Source organism: Sinocyclocheilus anshuiensis, unplaced genomic scaffold (genome assembly GCF_001515605.1).
Source record: "Sinocyclocheilus anshuiensis isolate Anshui unplaced genomic scaffold, SAMN03320099.WGS_v1.1 scaffold55, whole genome shotgun sequence".
Classification (NCBI taxonomy): domain Eukaryota; kingdom Metazoa; phylum Chordata; class Actinopteri; order Cypriniformes; family Cyprinidae; genus Sinocyclocheilus; species Sinocyclocheilus anshuiensis.
Window position 1 is genome coordinate 1825771 of NW_015549647.1, and position 27978 is coordinate 1853748.

A 27978-nucleotide genomic window follows, 5' to 3' on the forward strand; every position below is an offset into this window, starting at 1 on the left:
ACATACAAGCTAATGTAACAGAGAGATGTTCGATGGGCTATTGATGTACAATGATGATCTTGCTCATTCCATATGACTGAAGGTACTGCAAAGAAGCCCAGTGCTACAACAGAAACACAAAGTCATGTAGAAACAACAAACCAAAACAAAAAGGCTGACAGCTGTCTCTCTTCGGTGCAAAATAGGGTTGTTTAAGAGGGAGGGAAGGGCACAGGCATTGAGAAACGAAAAACAAAAGGGCAATCCGATCCAAAAAGAGAGATAAAATGAGAGAGAGACGAGAGTTTGGTCTGATTTAGATGACAAAGGCAGTCTCCATGGTTAGTGTGGGTGAGGAGGAAGGTGAGTCTCTTACAGGGCTCTCTCAGAGAAAACCTGGGGTTCGTCTGTCATAACGCTGCAATAACAGGTCACACACAGAGAGGAGATACACACTTCACATAACATGGATAATAACGTCTGCAACTTCAACACTGAACCACTTAAATTAGATATAGAAATAGTTAGAAGAGGGGAGAGAGAAATTATTAAGCACAGTGACAGTACTGCTGGAAAAGCATGGAGATGTGCTGGAATACAAACACACACACTCACACACAGCCAGACAAAAACACATAAAAAACACACACACATAGTTAAGCATACTCAATTTCACCCTGGGCAAGGATGCTGAATTTAGCAATTTCCTCAACAGCCTCATTCATAGTCTGGGATGCATGATGCCATGCCTGCTCAGTTGGTCGTAAATAATACACATTAGAGCGTGTGAGAGGTTATGTGTGTGCAAGGCTGTGTTGTACTGATATAATGAATATAACTCAGAAAGTCTACCTGCTACAGTGCCCAGAGGTTTGTCTTAACTAGCTGCAGATGAACAGGGGCAAACTGCCCTGAAGCCCATGGAACAGTAAAAACACACACACACATAATGGGCTGCAGCTCTGAGCAGAGAATGTTGCAATGGTAATATGACTCAACACAACTGTTTGTCCCCTACAGGGAAAGAGACATTGACTCCTGATGAATTACAAACAAACCTAAAACAATAAATTAAACCATTAAATATGACTTTTTTTACATTATGTTACATAGCAACTCTTTCCCACACTGAAACACAAAAATTCAGAACTGTGTTTCATGCATTTTAAAAGTGAAATTTCTGTTTAGCCATAGAAATCTGGCTTACCTCTTTACTGCCCTCGATGTCAGACGAGTCACTACTGAAATCTTCCGTGTTCAGATTTTCAAAGTCCGACTCTCCCACCGCAATCGGTACTGTAACAGTGAGGCTGGGATTGTGTATGAACGACATGTAGTCGCCTTCCTCAATTCCATACTTTACGTGACCTTCCACTCCATTACCAGGGGAGACGCAGCCCTCCTTCAGATAGTCTTTTGTGAGGTCGACGGCCACCGGAACGTGATTGGACAAGCAATTCTCCTTGCCGTCACTGTGGAGGTCGTCAAGGGGTTTCTCTTCATCTAGAGCACGAGGTTTGGAGCCGGCCAGGCAGAGGCTTTGGAGAAAGTGGCGTAAAGCGGACTTGACCAAAGCGATACCTTTCTGTATTCTGCCCACGGCGATCTGCAGGTTGTTCATTTCGCTGTCCTCATCAGTGGCGGCCAGATTATCGGCACTGAAAGAGCTCAGCAGCAAGGCCAGGAACAGGTTCAACACCTGCCACACAACAACACACACTTTGAGAATCAGTAAGATCAAACACAGATAAGATTAACAGATTCGACTCAGAAATTATCACAATGATCAGAACATGTCTAGGTCAAAAGTTTTGGGTTAGGAAGATTTAAAAAAATATACATATTTTCATTTAACAAGTTAAATTGTTACATTTTTCAATGGTAGTGTACCTCAAAATTTAATTAAATTAAAATTAAATTAAATTAAATTAACCCATGCATTATGGTAATGAAAACATGGAAGGAAAATGCACTTAATTGTCATGAAAATGCAAAAAACTTAATGGCTCTAAAACAAACCTAATTTACTCTACGCAAATTATAATTTCAAATTTTTTCTTTGTTGGAGGAAAATATGAAATGTCAATGAGATTCACTCTTACAACAGGATCATGATCAGTTCTGTTTTGAGTAGACTGAACAATTTAAAATTGCTTTGCTGGCCCTAAGTCATGCTCCAACAGAGGTCTTGGACTTTATGCTGAGGAGCATGCATGCAGCATCATGCAAAAGCAAATATTTTTGCTTACCAATGTCATTGTAGAACACTGTATTCGCATGTGCACTAATGACAATGGTTAATTTATTCCTTAAGTGTCTGAAATATCTAAAGTGTCTAAACTATCTAAACAAGTACATGAAATGTCTGAAGTTGCAAAGTAGGAAAGTGTTCCTGGATCAACATCCTGTAAAATAAACATAGTCCTAATCCCAAACCTTAACCATTGCATACCTAATATCAGATGGACAGAAAGTTGCTGAACTCAAAGCCCTAAGCCTTACCCTTATTTTGAACTCAAAATATGATTTGTTCATATGAATGTTGTTGCAGGACCTACAAAGACGTTGATCCAGTAGCACGTCCTACTTGGCAAAATCCCATTTATCAATGCAAAAAGTATAAAATTGCAAAAGTAAATGTACATGAGAGGAATAAAAAGGAAAACAGGAAGAAGAAAGGTAGAGGGAAAGCCTATCTTCCAGGTGTCTCCGTGTGGCATGACTGATCTTACCACCAGATTCCCAATGACCATGACCATCATGAAGACGATGAGACACATTGACTGCCCCGCCACTTCCATGCAGTCCCACATGGTTTCGATCCATTCGCCACAAAGCACCCGGAACACAATCAGGAAGGAATGGAAGAAATCGTCCATGTGCCACCGCGGCAACTCACAATCCTCTGAGATCTTGCAGACACACTCACGGTAGCTCCTTCCAAACAACTGCATTCCCACCACAGCGAAGATGAAGACAATGATGGCCAGGACGAGGGTTAGATTTCCCAAAGCACCAACTGAGTTACCAATGATCTTTATCAGCATGTTCAGCGTGGGCCAAGACTTTGCCAGCTTAAAGACTCTTAACTAAGAGAGAGAATGAGACAGGGAATGTTAGAAAAGAGCTGTTTTGTGATCAAGCCATTACCCTGAATTCATGGAGTCTTAAATGTATAAAAAAGCCAGCATTTGGGTTTCTGAAATGGTATCAGCCATACAGTAGAGTCCAAAACTTGCACAAGCATGTAGATTTCATAAAGCTCAAGTGCTACTGTCTTGACTTTTACTCGCATTATGTTGATGACACAATTTATAATGAAAATAACAGTATTAAACTAGAAAAAAAACAAAACAGAAGCATTTTCACTAGTGGTCTTAAACCTTCGAACACCACTGTATGAGATGAGAGATTTGCTCACCAATCTAAAAGACCGCAACACAGAAAGTCCCTCAACATTGGCCAGGCCCAGTTCCATAAGACTCAGGCTCACGATGATGCCATCAAAGATATTCCAGCCTTCTTGGAAGTAGTAATATGGGTCTAGAGCAATTACCTTTAGACACATCTCTGCTGTGAAGATTCCTGTGAATACCTGCACAGAGTCCAAAAGGAACAGATTAGCACCAAAACAATCCTAACGACTACCAACGGAACTAAAAATCTCAACACAAAACCAACAATAAGAACATTTACACAGTGCACTAAAATGTTTCAAATCTGCATTCTCAATGTTTAAAAAAAGATTTTAATGCATCATAGGAGTTTGCTTAGTAGTATAATACTACTGACTAAAAGTTTTGTATTTGTTGTACTGTTTTTATGCTGATTTAAAGGGATAGTTCACCCAAAAATGAAAATTATCCCATGATTTACTCTCCTTCAAGCCATCCTAGGCGTATATGACTTCCTTCTTTCAGATGAATCCAATCGAAGTTGTATTAAAAATTGTCTTTGATCGTCCAAGCTGTTTAATGGCAGTCAGCGGGTGTTGCAGTGCATCAGTCCAAAAGAAGTGAAATAAAGTGCATCCATCCATAATAAAAAGTGCCTCACATGGCTCCGGGGGGTGAACAAAGGCATCCTGTAGCGAATCGATGCGTTTTTGTAAGAAAAATATCCATATTCAAAACTTAATAATCACTTTAATCTAGCTTGCGCCAACAGTTGTACACGGAAGCAGCTCCGGGAGGATGACGTAAGATGTTGGCGTTGCGCCGGTGAGTCTCCTGAAAACCAACGTTTGTTTACAGGAGCAAAGGAAGCAACGTTTCCTTACTTTAGCAAAGGAAAACCAGTCTCCTCTTGGCTTATATTGAAATCCTCTGACATTCTACTTTACAAATCTTCGTTTTGTACTTAAAGATTTGTGACCGTTGTTTTGTTTTGATCTCTCCGCTGCGCTTCCGCCTTCGTCACTTCTGAGCGGCGCTACGCCGACGTCTTACGTCATCCGCCCGGAGTTGCTTCCGTGCACAACAGTGAGCGCAAGCTAGATTAAATTGATTATTACGTTTTAAATATGGTTATTTTTCTTACAAAAACGCATCGATTCACTACAGGAGGCCTTTGTTCACCGAGTAATTCATGGGCTAATTTTCATTTTTGGGTGAACTAACCCTTTAAATCAACAAAATAAATAAAAACATACTGTATTATAATGAGAATCTGGCATTGAGAGCTCACCAGGTTCCCAACTGACAGCACATGGTTGAACCCGTCTGTCATAGGGTAGTGTTCCATAGCCATGAAGAGGGTGTTGAGAACAATGCAAATGGTTATGGCCAGGTCTACAAACGGATCCATCACCACCATGTTCACAATCTCCTTCACCCTCAGCCAGGCTGGACAGCAGTCCCAGATCAGGAAGCTGTTGGCAAACTTGTACCAACATGGAGGGCACTTCTGCCGCGATTCCTCAAGTTCTGTGAACAGAAATCATTTAATATCTATTAAATGTTAAAAAAAGTATGGCTTTCGAATCGCTTTCAAATGATGGTTGAATTGCAAAAAGTTTACATGTCTGCATTGTCTGTTGGAAGATTGTGTGTGTATGTGATGACTGAAAATTAGATGATGAGGTTGAGAGTGCATGTGAGGCGTTCAAAAATAATTGCACTGGCACGTCAGCAGTGTCAGCAGCTACACGACTTAAAGTCAGTGTTTAAAGGTCAGTACATGAGTGTGAGAGTGGTGTGTGTGTGCATATGTGTGTGAGGGTGATCTTATTTGCTTTCATAGCTAATCGTATGTAAATTGTACTAGTACGTTTTTGTATGACTAGATATACAGTGAAATATATAATATAAACATACTGACAGCATCTAAAACAAACTTCTTTACATATATGTAACTAATTCACCTATAGTTTTACCCGAACATATGTTTCTATAGTTGTACAGAAACATTTGCTAGGGTAAAACTACAGGTGAATGAGTTGAATACACAATTGAACAAATCACTGATGATTTATTTTTATCAGTAAATAACAGAAACTTTGCCAGAGAAAGCCAAATTTATTTAAAAATGAAATACAAATGGTAAAAAAAGCTAAAAAAAAAAATAAATAATATTATTTTATTTTATTTATTCTCTTTAGAAATCACAGAGAACAAAATGAAACCATTATGTCAAATTATTATTATATTATATGTGATTTTAACACATTTGTTTACATGTGTGAGGTCAGTGTGTTTCAGACCTTCCATAGTATTTGTCAGAATGCTGGCCACACTCAGAGCTCTTTTTCTGGCTACTGTCTCATCCAGATAATCAGACGGCTGGTGTGATCCTGAACGTTTTTTATGTGCCTCAGACTCAGTGGTTGTGCCCTAGAAAGAAAAAAAAAACATATCATGAGAATTGAGCATTTTATTGTTTTTTGTTTTGTTTGTTTTTTTATTATGCAAGTAAAGAATATGACAATATTTACATGTGCCAAATGCAAAATTACCAGGACATATACTGTATACTAACAGCCAACATTACATGTTCATTCTGAAAAACTCCTGTATGTGTATTTGTATGTCTGTGTGCTTGTGTGTGAGTGTGAGTGTATCTAGCATATAAACCAAAGAATATTTAACAGATATATAACAGATACAGGCATTTCAGTTGCTCTACCTCAGGTAACAAACGTCCGATTGGTGATGTTGGCACAGATGTCCCGCCCACCAGGGAGACCACTCCATTGCAATCGACTGTGCAGTGCATTTTTCCGTTGGCTGGGAGCATAATTCTGGGAGCAAGGCTGCAGTGACTGACAGTGGAACTTCGTCTCTCAATACAATGAGGTACGAAGAGCGATCCGCGGCGACTGTCACTATCCTCAAACGTGCTGTGCTCATCGTCCGCAAAATCATTCTCGGAGCCAAAATCTCGCGCTCTACCACGAAAACTGAACAGACTGGTGCGACTGTTCCTCCTTGGGGAGAAGAGAGATCCACGAATGCTGAGAAGAGACTGAAAAAGACACAAAAACAAAAAACTAAGAGAAAATGTAAAGTACATACATTGTACTTTTTTAAAATGAAGATTAGAAATTGACTGATAAAGTATTTTTAACACTGATACTGATAGATTGTTTATGTGTCCAATAACCAGTACACAGAACAAATTTGTATTTATTATGCTAGTCCTAATATTAATAATTAAATCATTCATTACTAAAGTCTGAAGGTGAATATCTTGCTTTACGACACAAAGGGCCCTATCATACACCCGGCGCAATGTTTTTTGCTAGTTTCAGCCCGACACAGTTGTCATTTTCACGTCCTGCGCCACGTTGTTTAAATAGCAAATGCATTTGTGCCCATTTGTGCGCCCATGGGCGTGCTGGTCAGAAAACAAGGTGTGTTAAGGTGCATTGCTATTTTGAGGCAACTGAAATAGACTGTGCAATTGACCAACAAAAACCTGGTCTAAAGTCTGGCGCAATATTTTTTTTCTTTTTTGTTATTTAAAGAACATGTTAGTAATATGCTCCAATAGGCGGGTGCACAACGCGTGTACACTTTGCTTATTACACACACAGGGATGCGCAGCAGCACACAAACATTTTTAAAAATTAAAAATTAAAGGATTAAAATGTAAAGATTATTATTGTGTACATAAATATAAAAATGCCTACATGTCATAATGGATAGTCATTTCATGTATCAGAATTATGCGCACAAGCAGATCCGTTTCCTCGCTAGAGACGCGTTCAGTTTTTCCGCTTGTAAATTCCGCCATGACACGAGAGCAACTGGCTTTTAAAGGGAATGGGAGATGAGACTAACACTTGTTAGCCCAAAACACACCCATTACTCATTTAGAGAATAGGGACAACCCTTTTAGACTACGCGCCGGGCGTGCCGACCATTTTTCCCGTCCTTAAACTAGCAAAAGTGGATTCGGACATGCCCTAAGCGCAATTGCGCCATGCGCTTAGATCATTAAAATAGGGCCCTAATACTGCATTGAAAAGCTGAATCATTTTTGCAAGAAACACATTTAATTAACAATAATATGAATGCTGTTCCTGTTGAAAATTGGCACTGTGGTGTCAAAAGCTCTCTAAAAATACTAGGTCTGACTAGCAAAAGCAAGTAGCAAATTATGGTTCATAGCTATGATCTAAACTAAAGGCTTTTAGCTATTTAAAAAGAGCACAAGCCCTTTGACGCGTCCTACCCCAAACTCCAAAATACATCAACACATGAACACATAAGTTTCTTTAAGACCTACTATCTTTGTACTAATGTCCCTGTAGATTTAGTTGTGTTTGTCATCATCAAAATGCCTGCTCTTAGTTTTGAATTCTGCATGCTGTTGGCATTTCTACCATCAGCTGGTGCAAAAGTGTGTAAAAATTGGTTAATTTTGTTTCTCTATGTTTATGTCATGTGCTCATATTATGTCATATTTCAAAACTGTATATCCGATTTGTCTCATGGTATTTATATTGTGAATAATGTTACTGCAGATTAATTTGCATGCATATGCCAATGGTAGCATGTATGTTTTATGTTTTACAATAGATTTCTGGTGGATTAAGATTTGTTAGAATTAAATGAAACCACATCTCAACCACATTTACATTTGGGTTATTTTCGAAGCATCTGTGTCACCTTTAACCCTGTAATCCTCTGTGAATAAGTGCATAGCTGAACATTTTAATGAGCTAATATTTTCTGCCTCCCTATCACACTTCTTGAGTTGATTAGCACTCCGCCCACCTCAGTAACAATATAGCTGAGAAGATGAGAATTATCTGACAAACTCAGAAACATTTATCAAACAACATTTCCCACAATGCCACACAAAGGAGGTGGTCACCTGGTTTGGAGTGGAACATTTCTTCTCATACGAGAGTCGGTTGGCATCGATGGAGAATCGAAATCCAGGCCGTCTGATGCTGTCCTCTGAGGCGGACTTATGGAACTTTTCCTGATCGGCTTTCTCTTCTTCTTCCCTTTGTTTTCTTTTCTTCCTCCTATTCCTTCGCTCTTTAGCGCTCTTGGAGCTGAGTCTGGACCCTCCGGAGGAGCTTTCCTCTGACAAGCCCCCCCTCCCGCTGTACTCCCCACTCTCTGTTGCTGCTGCCACGGCAACCTGCCAACCAATCACAGCGCAAGCACCGTTGTCAAGGGCAACCAGGGGTAGACTTAGTTCAAGCTCACATACCGAAAGCAGAGACAAGAGATGGATAAACAGTGAGCACTGAAGAAGGAGGGAGGATCGCTTTATGTGATCAGATTAAATTACAGGTATTTGTCATATTGTTGACCTTTGCCACTTTATTCCATTCTCAGTAATCCTTACTTACAACTGCATTATGTTTTTAACTTTCTTTTTCCTTATTATCTATCTATCTATCTATCTTCCACCATAGAGAACATTCGCCATTTTTGAGTTAATCTACATCTTGCTTTTTTGGTCTCTTTCTCTGTTTCTCTCGCTTTCTGTTTCGCTCTTGTTTCTCTCTTTTTCATGTTTACTAGGAGAAAGGACACTCTCTCACTCGCTCTCATCATCTGTCGGTTTCCATGGCGACAGGGCAGTGTTAGCCGTAGCAAGTGTGGTGCTGAGAAACTTCAGAGATGACGAAGGCAGAGGAAGAGATCAAAGATCAGGAAACGAGAACAAAATAATGATCAAAACAAAAGTAATGAGAACACACAATAACTGTAAATCAATGTGATAATTTGTATATAAAAAAAAAACTGTCTGTGCAAGTGAATGTATGCTTGTGTATTCTGATAGCTAGTATGTGTGTGTGTGTGTGTGTGTGTGTGTGTGTGTGTGTGTGTAGCTACCTGTGCCTCTTCCTGTTGTCTCTTTAGCTGTTCTAGCATGGCTTGAAACTCTTCCTCTTTCTGTTGAGCCTCTTCTATGGTGGCCTGGTTCTGCTCGTCATATGCCATGGCCACCACAGCCAGGATGAGATTTACCAGATAGAAGGAGCCCAAGAAGATCACAAGAACAAAGAAGATCATATAGGGCTTTCCAGCTGCACGCAGGGTCTGTGAGAGGCAAAACACACACATACACAAACAAAATGTTACAAAAATACTTTTTTTGGAAGAAAGAGAATACAAGTAAAAGGATATTGATTAGTTAATGGATAGATGCTGATGTTTTCTAACGCCTACAGGAAAATGGGCTAAACTTATATATAATGGTTTCTTTATTATTAAAGTATTACAACTCGGACAAAATTAAATTTGTTTTGCTATGGCTCTGGAGATTCAAGAAACAATGGTGTGGTATAATGTTAATAGGAAATAAATAGCCATGGCCTAGACATTGTAGAAGGATGTAGGGTGTTTTTTCATGTCTACAGGATGATATTGAGCTGATGTCAGGGCTGTACCTGCTGGTAGAGGTTTTCCCAGAAGTCTTGTGTCATGAGTCGGAAGAGTGAGAGGAAGGCCCAGCTGAATGTGTCAAAGCTTGTGTAGCCGTAGTCAGGATTACGACCTGCTTTTATACACGTGAAGCCCTCTGGACACTGCCTGTAATCCAAGGAAGTGGAAAAATATTTTCAGCATATTCAGTGAATAAGAGTTATTTAGCCCAACATGGGACATCATATCAGTGGTTCACAGTTCAGTGGTTCATCTCAGTTAAAATGCTAAAAGTAAGAGAAGTACACATTAGCTTAGAATCAAAAAGGCTGAAAACCACTGCATTATATAAACTTAACCAATTAAAAAATGAGATGTTAGATTGTTAAGAAAACCTGCAGTATTTCAAGTGAAAAAAACCTTTTCTTTATATTACAACATCTAATCTATTTACATTCTATATTCTCTATATTCTAAAATGATGTTTAAATTTCACTAGCATGTGCAGTCTAAAAGAACATATTCACCCTGCATCGCTTGAATTTCCACATAGCAAAGGATCTCTGCGGCCTGGGAGGAAATAATAATTGCCTAAAAAGGGGAAAGGCACAAGATAAATGTCAAGAAACATAATCTTGTGAATCCTGTTGCTTGAAGGAAGTGTATTTGCCTAAATTGTCTAAAAAAGGCTAGACTTTAAAGCACACTCACTGCGAGGCAACACACATCCACACACACAACCATAAGAGTGCTTTGAGCACTCGATGACTCGTTTTTCTTGGGCCAGTGGAGCATTCCTCACATCCTCAAGGACATGTAGTGTCAACGAGCATCTCAATAACACACACACACACACACACACAGAGAAGCACACACATTCTTCACGTACTCTCGTCACTACTGTATTCTGTCCAGTTAAAGGTGTTGCGCAGCTCTAAACCAGCGCTGTAGTTCAGCGTGGCGGTCAGGTTTTCAGTGACATTGACCTCCGGCATCTTCACACACTTCTGCCGCAGGATTCCCATGAAGAGCTGCAGTCCGATCAGAGCAAACACACTCAGACAGAACACAGTCAGGATCATCACGTCTGACAGCTTCTTCACGGACTGGATCAGAGCGCCAACGATAGTCTTCAGCCCTGAGGAACACGCAACGGTGGTCACAAACACACCCAATACACACAACAACTCAAACACAATGTGAGAATGCACAATACAGCTACATAGATCTGGAAAGGCTCTTATGGTAACACTTTAGAATAAGGTCTAATATGTTAACATTACGTAGAATGATAGCTACATTACAACATTTATTTATGCAGGTTAATATAAATTCATATGTTTACTGATACAGTTATACATTTTTGTGTAAATTAACATTGTTTATCACAAACATGAATAACAATGAACAACAGTGTATTTATAAATTACCATGAACCAAAATACTGTAAAATTGTTAGTTCACAATACACTAACTAATGTTAACAAATTGCATATTATTAAAGTGCTACTGTTTCTGTCATACTGATGCACGAATGGTTCACCCAGAAACCCATTACTTATTCACCCTCATGTCATTCTAAACCTGTATGTTGTTATTTTTTGTGTAAAACACAAAAGGAAATTGACACAGCTCTATTCTATACAGTCACAGTTCATAGCAACCACAGCTGTCATGCTCCAAAAAGACACCATGATAGCACCATAATAGTGTCCTATACAAATGGTACACTACATTTTAAGCCTTCTGAGGTCAGATGACAGCTTTGTGTGACGACAATAAAGAAAATTAAATCAGGTTTGGTGTCATCTTGAAAATCTTCTTTAGTGTATCTTTAAATTAAGAGTCAAATTCTGATCTACTCTTTACACAAAGATATCATAGCATACAGGTTTAGTTTGGAATAATGACGAATAAAGAAAAAATTGTAGAATGTTAATTTTTGGCTGAACTATTCTGGCAGTATACAACATTACCTTATATTTTTGACATTATAGTTACTCAAATCCTTTTTTTAAACTAGAATAACACAAAAAAAATCTAGAAAGCATTCTGTTTTATATAATTAGTAAAAAGAAAGCAATCAAGAAGCTTTTGGTGATTAAAACATGGTTTTAAATATTAGTTTGCATGTTAGTTGAATAAATGTTTTTGACATTGCGTATAAACAACATTAAAGCATGCAGTGTAAGACAGTGAGTGCAAGTGTTGCATGTGCATGCCTGCATGTGTGTGTGTGTTTCACAAACACACACACACATGCGCAGCACAGCATATAACGGGCACAGCCGACGATGCGCATGCACATAGAACTCAAACAGCAGACAGAGGAGAAGAGAAGAGTAGAGGGTCTCAAGTTCTCTATCTCAGGCTATAGGCTTCAGCAATGTCTCATGCAAAAAAAAAAAAAAACACAAATTAAAAAATGCCCAGTTGTCTATTTCCCAAGTCATGATGGTAGACCTTTCCCAAGGTGTGATGGTCTTTGGGAAATAACAGAGCAGAGCCCGGCAGAAGGGATATAAGGAAAACTATAGAATGTGTTTTTAAAAGCCTGGAATCCCGTTTTTTACACCCGAGCGGATTCCTGCTTTCTCTGGCCGCTGGGAGCGACAGAATGAGAGAGAGGCCAGCGGAGGAGGGGATGGAGTGAGCGAGAGCTCAGATGGAGAGAGAGGCAGCCTGTGAGCTAGCCCTCACCTGGAATCACTGATATAGTTTTGAGTGCTCGTAAAACCCTGAAGGTTCTCAGTGCTGAGACATTGCCCAGATCCACAAATTCTGTTACATATCTGTAGGGAGGGTGGAGGGGGAAGGGGTCACACACACACACACACACGCGCACGCACAAACACACGCACGCATGTTAGGACAGGACAGGGTAGCAGAGGGAAACGTCACACAGAGACACACATCTGACTGACACCTGTGTTTACGCGCACACGCATGCGCACGTCTATACACACACGCACGCACACACACACATCCCTTACCTGGGATGACTGAGATAGTTTTCAAAGCTCTGAGCACTCTGAAAGTGCGGAGAGCTGACACATTGCCTAGGTTTACAAACTCAGTTACATACCTGTAGAATCAAATAGAGAGTTACCACAAGCGCGCACACGCACGCACGCCAACACACTCGCTCAAACTCACACAACAGCAACCAACATGGATTCACCAGCTTTCTTTCATCAGTGTGTGCAAACTCTCATTAACAGCTCAGGAAAAACAGTGTACAGACTCATTTGTATGACTCTTATTTTAATACAAATTAATAAGCATGAGAAACATCTGTCATCGGAGATACTTACGCCATCAGAATGACACTGAAATCTAGCCAGTTCCAGGGGTCTCGCAGGAAAGTGAACTTCCCCACGCAGAAGCCCCGTGCCAGGATCTTTATCAGGGACTCAAAGGTGTAGATCCCTGTGAACGTGTACCTGAATGCACACGAACAAAACTTCACTAAGAACAATTAAGTTGTATGAAATTGAAACATTTAAATGTTAAATACCCCATGTAATGATGCTATTTAATTTGCTGTGTTGACAAATTTCCTATTGGAAAAAAAGTCGGGGCACAAAACACAAAAAGAGAAGACAGCATAGTGACCATATATGTTAAAATGCAAAACAAAACAAAAAAACACCATTAGGTGCTTCATACAACTTGTATTCTCAATCAATTCCAGGTGTTCAGAAACCATGATACTATGTGCAAGGAATAAACTATTTTTACTGAAATGACTCGCTGAAAATCTTCCCATTGAGTAAGATGTTCTGCATTGCGTTGACCTCAAAAATTAAATCGGTGAAAAAAATTTTCTTTTGAGGTGTTGATCCAATTGATCCAGTCACGAAAAGGAACCAAGTGATTCATGAATGTATTCTAATTTGTTCAATAAGTCCAACTCACTGACTCAATCTACTCACAGCAGTTCTTGATTTAACAGCTCACTAGAAGGGAAGATTATAAGTCAATAATAGCATAAATTTCAGTAACTCCCACACACAAAATTATTGTATGGCTTTAGAAAACATAGAATAATAAGAATGAACTGTATGGTATGGTGCTTTTTTGTTGTTTACTTTTTTAGTTGTTGTTACTTGTTTACATTTTTTTAAATGAAGAGACAGGGTTGGTCACTATAAAATATAAACTGTACATTTTTGTTCCACAGAGTAAACAGTGAGAGTAAAAAATGACAGAATTTTCATTTTAGGGTAAATTGTTTATTTAAATACATTCCCACAAAACCCTGATTTGCTACTCGCTGTTGTTAATGAGTAACAGCTGTCATTTAATATACATTTAATATATGTGTATATATACAGTGGTGGCCAAAATTATTAGAACACTAGTATTTTCACCAGCTAAAAAATGATTTTAAGTCAGTTATTTCTATCTTTTGCTGTGTCAGTAAAATTAAAAAATGCCCAGTTGTCTATTTCCCAAGTCATGATGGTAGACCTTTCCCAAGGTGTGATGGTCTTTGGGAAATAACAGAGCAGAGCCCGGCAGAAGGGATATAAGGAAAACTATAGAATGTGTTTTTAAAAGCCTGGAATCCCGTTTTTTACACCCGAGCGGATTCCTGCTTTCTCTGGCCGCTGGGAGCGACAGAATGAGAGAGAGGCCAGCGGAGGAGGGGATGGAGTGAGCGAGAGCTCAGATGGAGAGAGAGGCAGCCTGTGAGCTAGCCCTCACCTGGAATCACTGATATAGTTTTGAGTGCTCGTAAAACCCTGAAGGTTCTCAGTGCTGAGACATTGCCCAGATCCACAAATTCTGTTACATATCTGTAGGGAGGGTGGAGGGGGAAGGGGTCACACACACACACACACACGCGCACGCACAAACACACGCACGCATGTTAGGACAGGACAGGGTAGCAGAGGGAAACGTCACACAGAGACACACATCTGACTGACACCTGTGTTTACGCGCACACGCATGCGCACGTCTATACACACACGCACGCACACACACACATCCCTTACCTGGGATGACTGAGATAGTTTTCAAAGCTCTGAGCACTCTGAAAGTGCGGAGAGCTGACACATTGCCTAGGTTTACAAACTCAGTTACATACCTGTAGAATAATTATTAGAACACTAGTATTTTCACCAGCTAAAAAATGATTTTAAGTCAGTTATTTCTATCTTTTGCTGTGTCAGTAGGAACTGTGGCAACGCTTCCAAGATGCTTCAAGAGACCTACCTGCAAAGCTACCTGCAAAACTATGCGCAAGTGCACCTAGGGCAAAAGCTGCTGTAAACACAAAGGATGGTCACACCAAATGTTGATTTAATTTAGTTAATAGAAGTTAATTTATAAAGAAAATCTATGTATGACATTATTTTTGACTGCATTTTACAGCATTTTTACACAAGTGCCTAAAACTTTTATAAGTCTGTGTCAGTAGGAACTGTGGCAACGCTTCCAAGATGCTTCAAGAGACCTACCTGCAAAGCTACCTGCAAAACTATGCGCAAGTGCACCTAGGGCAAAAGCTGCTGTAAACACAAAGGATGGTCACACCAAATGTTGATTTAATTTAGTTAATAGAAGTTGATTGATAAAGGAAATCTATTTATGACATTATTTTTACAGCATCCTCATTTTACAGCATTTTTACACAGGTGCCTAAAACTTTTAACAGTACTGTAGCTTTGCAGGTAGGTCTCTTAAAGCATCTTGGAGATGTTGCCACAGTTCTTCTGGATTTAGTCTGTCTCACTTTGTTCTGTTTCTTCGTGTCATTCCAGACAGACTGGATGATGAAGAGGTCAGATCTCTGTGTGGAGCTCTGGCTGTTGTCAGACTCCTTGTGCAAACAAAAATCTCACTGGATTATTACAATTAATGGCAAAATGAATGTTCGGAAATGTACACTGATATTTCCTACTGACACACTACAGTAGAAATAACTGACAAAACTATTTTTAGCTGGTGAAAATACTAGTGTTCTATATAGTGACTTTATATATTTTTGTTGCTCTTTTGTTGATTTTGATTGCTTTGATTTGAAAAGAATAAAAAATATATTTTGTATTTTTACATTTAAATCTCATCATAGTGTTTTTAAGCATTTTGCATTTATTCCAAATGAATAACTCAAGGCAGTAAAAATGTATGCAATATATTTTATTTAAACAATTATATATTTTATTTATGAACTGATGTTCAGTTGTTCTTTTTAGAGAAACTTATTTTTGGATCATCAGTCATCAGAGCTCAATAAACACTGGTCACAGATGCGAAGATGTACCTTTAATTTCAACAAGCTGATTGTTCACTACAAAAAAACACACAGTTCATGTTTCCAGGCCATTTGAAGTTTGATTTTGACATGACAAAGTGGCGGCATATAAGTGTGTGTATTGCTTACTATTTAATTAGACTTCCCATTAATGCCATCATTTTGTTCATTCAGACTGATTGGCGAGCATGGAACGTGCAGAGCCAATCATAGCCGATCATAAGCAGTCATATCCAATCATTTTGCGAAGGAGGCATTGCCTCCTCTCACGTGACTTTCCCCCATTTATTCTCAATTACCCCCCAGCAAACTCTGCACGTTTTAGGGGGGCTCAGGGGAGGTGAGAGAGACACAGACTCCCACTATAACTTTACTTGCTAGTGTCTCTGTTGGATAGTTTTACTTTAGAAAAACGAGTGATTTATACACTTTTTTGTAATATTTTGTAATATTTGCATTGTTTTATTTCTGTGCTATGACTTTTTTTTTTGAGGAGGCACTGCCTCCCTTGTCTCTTCGGAGGAAATGCCCCTGATATATAAATATATATATATATATATTAGGGGTGGAACGGTTCGCGGAAAAAAATCGAACCATACGGTTCTCCGCACACGGTTCGGCATGTGCTAGGACCGCGGTTCAACTTAAATCTGACAACGCATCTGTAATATGGTTTGCTATAAATAACACGTAAAACAAACAGGGTTCAGCTAATATATTTTTCTGCTGATGGATGTGCATTCTGGCTTCCCAATACATTACAACAACAACAAAAAAACGTGGACAAACCATTCACTCTTGTATTTGTGCGTGCGCTCATCCAAAGCGCGCAAACCCGCGCCTCAGAACGCGCACAAATATTAAGCTCTCTCTGAAGTATTGTGTTTAAATGGACAAATTCACACAAAAATTATGTCAAAATGCCTTTAACTTTAATAAAGATTAATCTTTCATTTATACAGTCAAATATGCAATGCTGTTTTGCATTTCACTTTTGCATTACTTTATTCAATTTCTGTACCTAAAAACTGTTAGACATACCTAAAAAAAAAATGAAAATCACTGTTTATTTTATTTGTATATTTACTCTATTGTATTTATTTGTGCTGTTGCTTGTAGTTAAGATAGATTAATCTTATTTTCTTTATTTTTATTTGACAGTATAGTTTTTGCCTAAACATAGCACATACCGAACCGTACCGAAACCGTGACTCTAAAACCGTGATTCAAACCGAACCTTGAGTAAGTTGAACCGTTCCATCCCTAATATATATACATAGGGGATACAAATTTACAGATCACTTTTTTGGACAAAATCATGTCCATACAAGTGTTTACAAGATAATGAATATGTTTAGTTCACCTTCCCAGAAGAGAAAGACTGATCATTTTGGTTAAACTGGGTTATAACTTGGTTAAACTGTAAAATCCCTATGCACAACTGTGTTAATGATGTGACTTACTCCACATTCTTGGCCCAGTCCGGGGGATTGCTGAGGGTCATGAAGGTGCAGTTGGTCAAGATTGTGCACATGATCACAAAACTGAACATTGTGAGCAGCCGTCAAGGAATATACACAAAAAAACACAAACACACACAAATATTTTATGTATACACACCCAACTACACCTAATCTCAGGTTAAGCCTCAGACAGCACACCTAGGGGAACTGTCTTGATATTATCAATGCTAATGAGGAAGAAATAATTATTGGACTTGTCAAATGTTTGCCAGGTTTGAAGCTTCAGATTTGAAAGATAATGAAAGTTATTTTTAGGCACTTGGTAGCAAACAATTAAACTTAGAGAAGCGGAACTGTATTTACACTAATATTTAAAAGTTTGGGGTCAACCAAACCAAATATTAAGAATCACAACTGTTTTCAACATCGGTAATAATAAGAAATATTTCTTGAGCACCAAATCAGCATATTAGAATGATTTCTGAAAGATCATGTGACATTAAAAACTGGAATAACAGCTTCTGAAAATTCAGTTTTGCCAACACAGGAATAAATTACATAAATAAAATACATAAAAACAGAAACGGTTATTTTAAATTGTAATGATATTTCACAATACTAATATTTTACTGTATTTTTTATCACATAAAAAAAAATTTTCATCAGCCCAAACTTTTGAATGTTATACAGTATGTATTTTGGTCAGATTGTCAGATGTTGGTTCCTTTCTAAGTGTTCTAATAAAATAAGATGAATGTGGACCAGAATATATGTTGCAAGTGAGCAGCAATGCCTGCGGGTCACCAGGCATAAATAGCCAGTCTGCCAGAGCTGTGAGTGCCAAACTGGGCGTGTACTCAGAGCAAATCAGTTACATTCCCAGGGGCTCCATGACCCCTACGAATCCCCCATCTCCTTCAAGATTCACTGTCTCAAATAATAGAGACATATATGTAAGATATGGGGGGAAAAAACGAAAGAGATATAGAGATGGAGAAAGCATGACGGAGGGAAAGAGATGACTGTAAATATTGAAATGCTCATACTTTGTAGTTTGGGGTCAGTCATTTTTTTTCTTTGAAAGAAATACATTTTATTCAGCAAGAATGACAGTAATAACTATTAAATTGTTACCAAAAAATGTATTCAAATAAATTTGATAATCAGTTTCGATAAACATATTGAGCAGCACAACTGTTCAAACCGCTGATAATAATGTTATATGGTAATAATGTTTCTTTTGCGCACCAAATCTGCATATTAGAATGATTTATGAAGGATCATGTGACACTGAAGACTGGAGTAATGGCTACTAAAAATTAAACTTTGCCATCACAGGAATGAATTAGCCTACATTTTAAATGATATTAAAGTTATTTTAAATTGAAATTATATTTCACTATGTCACTATTTTTATTTTTAAACACATTAAAAAATCTTACCAACCCCAAACTTCTGAACGATAGTGTATTTTATTGCATGGCAATTTGTACTTAATTCTGATTGGTCAGTCAAAGAATTCCTCAGTCAAACTGTATAACTGACCAATTTCTTACATTGCTGTGTTTTTTCTCACATAACTATTTCGAGCCAAATCAATATTTTATGTCCATTTATTTATTTGCTGTGTAACATACATGCTGTGTCACAGAACTCACACTGGAATCCAAAACCCAGTTTTGGTAGATGATTACATTCATGATTACATACATAAGTGGCACCTGAGCATGCATCTGGCTTTCTAAAATGGATTTTGAAATTCAATCCCCCCCATCCCCCCAAAGCATGCAGATTTTTACATCTTTAAACAAAACAATCTTGCAATTTGGATTGTTGGATTCAAGGCAAAAAAATGGAGACCTGATTCTTGTTAAATTTTCTAAACCATTTGATGCTATTATTTCGACCCATATCCAGCTACTGTATGCCTTTCCAAATCCAAACGCTCAGGCTCCATTCTTCCTTTTTTTAGGTAATACTTTTTAAAAGTTCAAATAAAACTGACCTGAATCAAAATGAATCAATATAGTTGACAGCTGTGGAAAAAAAAACATTTATAAAAACAGTAATTGTTTTAGTTTCTAGAATTTTCTAGAACTAGGATTTCTTTTTACACAAACAACAGCTGAGACTGCTCCAAACCACCCCCGATGCAAACCCTTAGTCCTCATCCAACTGGAAAGGCATAATAGTAGTTGCAATAAACATTTCACCACGCAAACTGAAAAATCAGTAGTCTCTTTTTTACTCACTGGATCCATACTATAGATCATGTCCACGTTTAATGAATGAAGATGAAAACATTTTCAAAACTGAATCTGTGACCAAATAAAATCTGCTATTCACTCTTTCCTTTTTCACAAATAACTACCACACAGAAAACCAGAGGTGAAAAAACTGTTGCAGATTTTGAAATGCTTGTTTAACTAACATCCTTATACAAATCTGCGTAAAAATTACAGAGTATGAATCATACGTCATATAAATCAATACTTATGAAGATATATTGATATAATAATTTGAAACATATTTTAAAGGAGCAATTCACTCAAAAACTTGCTGCAAATTTACTTACCCTCAGGACATCCAAAGATGTAGATGAGTTTGTTTCTTCATCAGAAAAGATTTGGAAAAGTTTAGCATTACATCACTTGCTCACCAGTGGATCCTCTTCAGTGAATGGGTGCCTTCATAATAAGAGTCCAAATAGCTGATAAAAACAATAATCCAATAATCCACAAGTAATCGCCATGACTCCATTTCATCAATTAACATCTTATAAAGTGAAAAGCTGTATATTTGTAAAATGTAAAAAAAAAAACATTATTGAGGTGTTCTGGCCAAAATACCATAATAACAACCATAACCCTGATTCCATAATAACACTTCCTCCAGTGAAAAGGTCCATCCCCTGTTGTCCTCTCACATCAAAATCCACTGAATTATTTCTTTAGAACTGTTTTGGACTGCTCACTGCTTGACCTGTGCATGTTTCTCTCCTGATTCGGACTAAATTACTTTTTCACTGAAGAAAGCAATATTACAGCTAGTGGACTTGTTTTTTAGCCAGAAGCAACTATTTAAAAAAACTCAAAACATCTTAATGACAGATTCTTTTATTACAACTCACATCTTTTCGAGTCACAAGGAGTTAACTGATGGAATGTAGTCATGTGGATTATTGTGATGTTTTTTTATCAGCTGTTTGAACTTTCATTCTGACGGCACCCATTTACTTTAGAGAATCCATTGGTGAACAAGTGATGTACTGATACATTTCGCAAAATCTATTCTGAAGATGAAACAAACTCATCTACATCTTGGATGGCCTGAGGGTGAGTACATTTTTACCAGACTTTCATTTTTGGGTGAACTACAGTATTCCTTTAATGCTGCAATGAATGACCAAGTTTGAGTTCCATTAAACTGAAAAGTGGAATTTTTCTATGCAGAACTCCTGCTAACAATGTCTTCTAGACAAAATCTTCCTGGGTGCCCTCGTCTGCTCTGGGCTAGATTTCAGTGTGCAACTGTGACTAATATTTGGCAAGCAATTGTTTGTGTGTGTGGGGGTCTGTGAGTGAGCACTATGAGCTGTCTCTCTCTCCCTACCATCACCCAGCCAGTTCAGCCTGTTCCCTCTGAGGACAGAGGTAAAAACAACTCCCTCATCCATGCATTCACCCATCCACACACTCATCCAATGATCCACTTATTCAACCCCCCTCCAAAAATGAGCCAATCCTCTGGGGTGCCATTACTCCCAGCCCTTCCCTAATACACACCAGTCTCCAGGGTCAAACCAAACCTCAGAGAGGGGGTGGGGGACACTTTCACCATTTAAATATACAGTAGGTACTCCTGGGTAAAATCAAGGGTGCTAATACTCACCATTTTGATGAGCTGTCAAAAAAACAGACAAACACCGAGAAATTATCCAAGCTCGTCTGGTATCATAATAATGCTTCAGATTTTAATGTCATTACCAAAAGAAAAAATATATATATATGTGTGTATCATTCAGACTTGATCAAAAATTCAAAATTAGCATAGACCATCAGTATAAAACATGTACTTATTGGATCCTGCATGCTACTTCATGTTACTAGGATATTGAAAGATCTTGACAGTATGTCACTGAGAAGGTGGATTAAAATATCCCAGGCCAACTCTAGGCATCCAAAATGTGTCAGAATTTACCATCAGACCTTTCCTTCAAATGTCAAACAGTCATGCATACATATTCAGACACCGAATGTGTTTAAAAGACTGTATATATATATGATTTCTGACAGATGTGGAGGAAGTGACCCTTCACACTCACACAGCATCTAAACTCAAACAAAACACCAACACTTGACATTTCCTAACGAGGCTGTTAGTGCATAGGCTCCACTGCAGCTTTCTAATCAAGAATTTGCACATTTTCCTCAACTGTGCGTTAGAATCGTTCTGCTTCGTCGTAGAAATCAGGGATTCGCAACAGCTGCTCTCCATGGTGCTGAAGCACAGGTGCGCGTGCTACCGCCTGGGCTCAGCTCAGTTCATCCGCCACGCGCTTCCTCCGCCGCCGTCACATTCGCGTGTTATTCTTAAAACAGACACATTGACGCTTACGTGTTTAACATGACCGATTCGGTGAATTAAATAATAGCACATTTCCTCTGCAATTTTAAAGGCCATTATCAAAAATACAGAAATTCATAATTCATAAATGAGTTTTCAGTCGGTACAGGTTGTTCCTTAGGATTTCACTTATTGATTTATATTATTATTTAAAATAACAACATTTCCGAAGAGTGCAAACTGTTAAAAACTGCCCAAGACAACGTTCAAAATGGACTAATGTTGATTTTGGCGTTTTCTTATCAGTAGCCTATATACTGTTTTAACAAGTCAAACATTTGAGGACCTCTTAAGATCCACGTTCAACAAATACAAGGACCCAGTCGACGGATGATGTTTATCACGATTATTATTTTTGGCATTGAGTGGCGACAGAAGCCCAAGGTGAGTTTGGAGGCCGTACCTTTATAGATGAGGATTCATCTCGAACACAGGGGCGCGAAGCTGCTGTCGCCATGTTGACGTCTCCGTTTATTTCCATTCCGCAGGCTCGAGGTCCCCCCAAACCACAACGAACTCCGAGCATGACACCATTTACACGGCCATTTCTAGAGCTTTATGTCCCCAACATTTGCACCCCAGACGCCACCGAACGAAGAACCGAGATTGATGTAATTCCATGGAACGAGAAACACACCTAAAGGGTTAAACGGTGTCTAGGCGACAGAGAGAACGTCTCTGGGCGTGCCTTATTTTTTCACTGACCAAAAATGTCCCCACCGTAAACGAGTTTTAGAGGCATAAAGGTTCGCATTAACACCGCAAATTGGCACGTATTGTGTCCTCGGATTGTGTTTTCACCCCCTTCTCGTTTACAGCCAGTGTGCGACAGTGGGTGGGTGTGGAAATGTGAGGGAAGGAGGGGGTCACATTTGCTCCTCTTTTCAATGACAATCATTATCAATATAATTAATGTGCTATGTGGACATTCAACGTCTTGTGAAAATCTCAAAACAAGAGGTGTTGATCTATTAAGCTTAAAACAACTCGACTGCAGTCCTTCGTCCAAACAGCATCTCTCTCATTTTGATAGACCAGCCAAATTCAGCACCACCATCATCATCTCCATAGGCAACCAGCGGACAGAACCCCAAAACATCTGTCCAGTTTTTTTACATTCACAACTCCTTTGTAAAATCCCTGATATGGCTAAATGCGATCCAAATCCCGTTTAAACTCCTTATAAGTGCCTGGATGATCCGAATTAGGCTACTGCGCAAACATATGCCTCAGCCTCCGTGATCTTTACATGGATGCGATTAATTATTTGTTTACGTTAACTGATCATAATTCCACTCTGTTGAGCAGTCAGAGGATGACCTTTAAATGTATGCATAATCATATTCTTCATTTGCCTAAAGGACGCAAAGTCCTAATCATCCAACTGTCTTTTGACAAACAAATGCCTATTGTGAGACAAACATATAGACTTATTTATAACAGTTTTACAACAATATTTTCATGATCTTGGCGGTCTTAAATGCATATAAGACAAAAAAAAATATGATTTTCTTGTGGCAGGCCTTTCTAGACGTTTCTGGGTTGATGTTTTACTCACCATAGCAATGCTCGTCAGGCTCGAACCTGGATGATGGTGATTTCTAATAACTTCTATTGTGTTTTTCTTCCACTAAAACGCGGTTGTTGTCAAACAGATTGAGAGGGCACGGCGATGTTTTTATCCACTGAAAGGCGCTCTCAGCTGTCGTTAGTCTCCCCAAATATCACGGATGATAGTCGCTTCCGGTTGTCGGTGGCTTGGGTGGTGGGAGTGACGCGTGCGCGAGCCTCACGACTCGACTCTAGAGTCAACGCGCAGCTTTAGTCAGAACCCTCACGTGAGGCCCGGGCGACCACTGTAACGAAAACACGGAGGTTAGACGGGGTTGCACAGAGAAGAAATATCTATGTGAAGCGTTTTTATCCTTTTTTTCTTTCATTTTTTAATTGGTTACGTCATAGGCATTCCACATGTAGTGTTTTTTGCATCAACGGTAATTCACATTTTTTATTGAGAACATTTTATTCTAATTAGAGGAAATTATTTCTCTAACAACGATTATTTTATGTTAAAAAGTTCAAGAATAATAGTTTTTGCTCCAAACTAAAATGTGTTTTAAAGATTAGAAATGTGCATATTTTTGCATATTACCTTTGACATTATTGTTGTTCCAGGAATTACTTTGTGTTTCACATTTGTTTTACTATTTAGATTTAAAAGCAGTGTTGGGGAAAGTTACTTTTAAAAGTAATGCATTACAATATTGCATTACTCCATAAAAAAGTAACTAATTACGTTAGTTACTTTGTATGGAATGTAATGCGTTACGTTACTTTTGCGTTACTTTTCAAATCTGGACAGGGCTTGCTTGTTTGATTTTAAAATAAAATAGTTCTATTTTTGGCAAATATAAAAGCCTTTTCACACCAAAAGTGAAATGAATAAGCCTCAGGCTGAAGGAAATGTAAATTTACGTCCGTACAGTAGAATGCAGAAGAAGAAATTTCAACACACTTCAGCAATAAAAAAAAAAAACACACAAATGATTGTCTAGAGTCATTTTTGCTTATTAGTATGGTTAACTTGCGTTACTTGTAATATATTACCCCCAACACTGTTTAAAAGGGTAGGCTATAACAGGGCATTTAAATTGCGAGGTGGGGCATGTTGTCACAAAAGATCAAGATGTGCCAAGTGCTTTTTGTAGCCTTTAATGTGCCTAAAAAATGACTTAATTAAAATTGACTTAAACATTGATAAATATTCCCTGGGAAATATTCTCTCCATTAAAAGTGTGATAACTAGCTGCTTGAAATGTCAACAGAACTGTCCAATACTTTAATTACAGTACTTAAGATTTTCAGATGTTATTTTTTTAGGCATTTTGTTTGAATTGCTTAAGTTAAAAGGCTGTTGTTGATATTAACATAGTTTGTTCGGAACACATGACTTTGAAGATCAATACACTCTAAAACCTTTTTTTTGGGGGGTTAAAAAGGGACAAACCCAGCTATTGGGTTGTTTTGACCCAGCGGTTGGGTTCAAAACATCCCAACCGCTGGGTCAAAACAACCCAATAGCTGGGTTTGTCCCTTTTTAACCCAGCGCTGGGTTCTATTTAACCCAGCATTTTTTAGAGTGTACAATGATAACCAATAAATAATTTTAATATAAATTGTATATGCAGATATTACAGAAGCTTTATAATTAACATTTACCTTCTATATCTAAAGTTGTATCTAATGTATGTTACTGTTTTAGACTTTATTTTATAAGTACACACTCAGAATAATATTGTGACTCACGTTTTCATGCAAACCAGTAATAAAGAGGAGAACTGGGAAGAATAAACTATAGAATAAATTACCCTAAATATATACTATAAAACAATGTACCACATTTGTATGGACCACAGAAGGAAAATCTATTTATGTTCTCTCTGGGGACAAAAAGTTTCACATAAGATTAAAGGAGATTAGAATGATTTGTTGCCTGATTCTTTGCCTATCCAGGACTGCATTTTACTTACAAACATCTAGGGCTGTACAGGTTCAGTCAATACTATTGTGTTATATAGTATAGGGATTGAGGCCGGTCGTTTCTCAAATCCCTAAATTACCCAGACACGGTCAAAATGAATAATCCTTATCCATGCTTGAAAGAGGTTGCTGGTGTACACGGCACCCGAGGCATGGGAGAGGCGCGACGCTCCAAACAATGCGCGCACGCCCTCTGCTGGCGACAAGGAGAGATGGTGGCGCTTCTTACTACACATGGAGCTGGACTTAATTATTTGCTAAGAAACTTAGCGCGTTCTTTTCGCATTTTTTATTTCCCAGTCTTATTACATGTTTAGTATGGATGGATGCACTGGTAAATTTGTATGGTCTCAGTCTTAGAAATATACACTCAGATAGGATCGGTGATTTACTGCGTTACAGCGGCTGTTGTGTGCCAGCGCGTTGCGCCTCTGCAGAGCTCGTGGTGATGCATGACGCATCGCGCTGGTTTTGACATTCACTGAGCTTCCCTCATTAAGCGCTCTCGCCCGCGGGTTGTCATCGAGGCATAGGGCGTACTGAAGGATCACCAGTACGCCGAGCGGACAGAATACGGGTAAAATCTCTCAATGGAGCAGCTGGCTATGGCAGAAGTGTTTATCCTGCCGAACGGATGAATAACCCGATAAATACTACGTTCAGTGAAAGGGCCCTGCGTTCTTCAGCCAGTGTCGCCTGGACAAACGATGTACGCATTTAGAAACATACATTTAGATGATCGTTAAACGTTTAAAAGTGTATTTAAAATGACAGTAAAAATGGTGTGAGGATGTATCTTCCATGTGGGCACGTTTGGACGTGTGTACTTTTTGAAAATGTGATGTGTTTTGTCAATTCTGTGGCAAAAATAACATTTTAAAATGAAATACATTTGGCCGACATTTTTTTTTTTTTGTGATGCTAGGGCTTAATGTCACACAGTAGCTTATAGCTATTTTGTAGGCTATATAGTATTTAGTCAAAATACTAATAGTTACATAACATGTTCACATCTTTAGGCTACATAAATTCAAAACTATAGCTTATTACCTGTATTTAAATATTGTACATTGTCCACTTTTATTATTATTATGGCTATCTGTTTATTTAAAGATAATGTTATAATAAGATAAAAAAAACATAGATTTTGGTAGTTCAGGTAGATTATATTAACATTAATGAAATTAAATATAATGATATATTAATGAAATTATATTACAGTTATATGTTTTGAAATATACAGGCATTCCAAAATACTGGAAACATCGCCACAGTATTTTTACAGTGAATTTCTGGCAATCACAGCTGCCAAATTTTTTTTAAACAGTAAATTTAACTTATTTTTTTTACAGTACTGGGATGTAAAATTTCTTTACGTTGAAGAATCACCCTTAAATGACCGTAAAAATGAAGTGCTGTAAATGCAAATTGAATTGAATTCTTCCTCTAAGAGAAATACAGTGTCATATTTTTTCATTAGATTAAAAAGGTCTATATTTGCTCATAAATAAAATGCCCTAAATTATAAAGTACACACAGAGCACAGTTACATTAGCACTAAAGTGTGACAGGACATGCCTTCATTAGAATAGGTCTGCTGAATATCTCTATTCACCCTCTGACACTAAATACACACACACACACACACAAGTTCATGAATATCTGTTCAGATGCCAGAATAGACACATGACCTGAAACTCAAACAGACACTTGAGAAAAGATTCAAGGTCTGCTTTTTCTTTGTGGAGCTGGCCGCTGGTCAGAGGATGTGTGAAATAAACACACTGAGAGATGGCACTGTGACCCACCGCCAGGGGAACGAGGTCATGTTATCAACGTGAAATGTAAACACATGTACACACAAGGCTATATTTGCACATCTTGCTTTGTGTGTGTTCCTTTGATACAATGAACCCACAGTCCTTTAAATGACTGAAGCATTTTTGTAGCATGGATGTTACATAATTACTGTGATGAGTCCTTGACCATGTTCTTCAGGGCTGTGGAGAGTAGAAACCTCTTTAGTGCTTAATACCAATAAGTTTTCCTCTTGTATGAAAGTGATAAATTACTGCACTTCTGTGTGGCCCTACTGAGCAAGCAAAAATGTGTTGCAATGAATCAACTTCTGCAGCCGACTCTTTTGCACACTCTGAGACAACAGACAACCACAATAAGCTGATTACTCATCCGTCATGTGATCAGCCGCCAGTTCTTGAAGATTGCTAGCGCATTAGCACAAGTAAACACAAGTAGCTTGATTCATTCATGCCCA

General features: G+C 38.3%; 1 protein-coding gene across 2 annotated transcripts in view; it reads right to left on the reverse strand.

The window, feature by feature from the left end:
* Positions 1 to 17626, reverse strand: part of LOC107660039 (sodium channel protein type 2 subunit alpha-like) — a 31036-nt gene extending 13410 nt beyond the window's left edge. The window contains exons 1-14 of one of the 2 annotated variants that reach the window (XM_016449197.1): positions 17538 to 17626; positions 13124 to 13252; positions 12510 to 12601; positions 10699 to 10947; positions 10337 to 10400; positions 9836 to 9977; positions 9279 to 9485; positions 8299 to 8574; positions 6103 to 6441; positions 5681 to 5810; positions 4666 to 4904; positions 3401 to 3574; positions 2712 to 3068; positions 1187 to 1678 (exon numbers count right to left, since the gene is read on the reverse strand). In XM_016449197.1, coding sequence (XP_016304683.1) covers positions 1187 to 1678; positions 2712 to 3068; positions 3401 to 3574; positions 4666 to 4904; positions 5681 to 5810; positions 6103 to 6441; positions 8299 to 8574; positions 9279 to 9485; positions 9836 to 9977; positions 10337 to 10400; positions 10699 to 10947; positions 12510 to 12601; positions 13124 to 13252; positions 17538 to 17626 — 2979 coding nt within the window. Of the gene's footprint in view, positions 1 to 1186; positions 1679 to 2711; positions 3069 to 3400; positions 3575 to 4665; positions 4905 to 5680; positions 5811 to 6102; positions 6442 to 8298; positions 8575 to 9278; positions 9486 to 9835; positions 9978 to 10336; positions 10401 to 10698; positions 10948 to 12509; positions 12602 to 12802; positions 12895 to 13123; positions 13253 to 17537 lie in introns of both variants that reach the window. The other variant, XM_016449198.1, reaches the window with a different exon arrangement.
* Positions 17627 to 27978: the final 10352 nt, after the last annotated feature.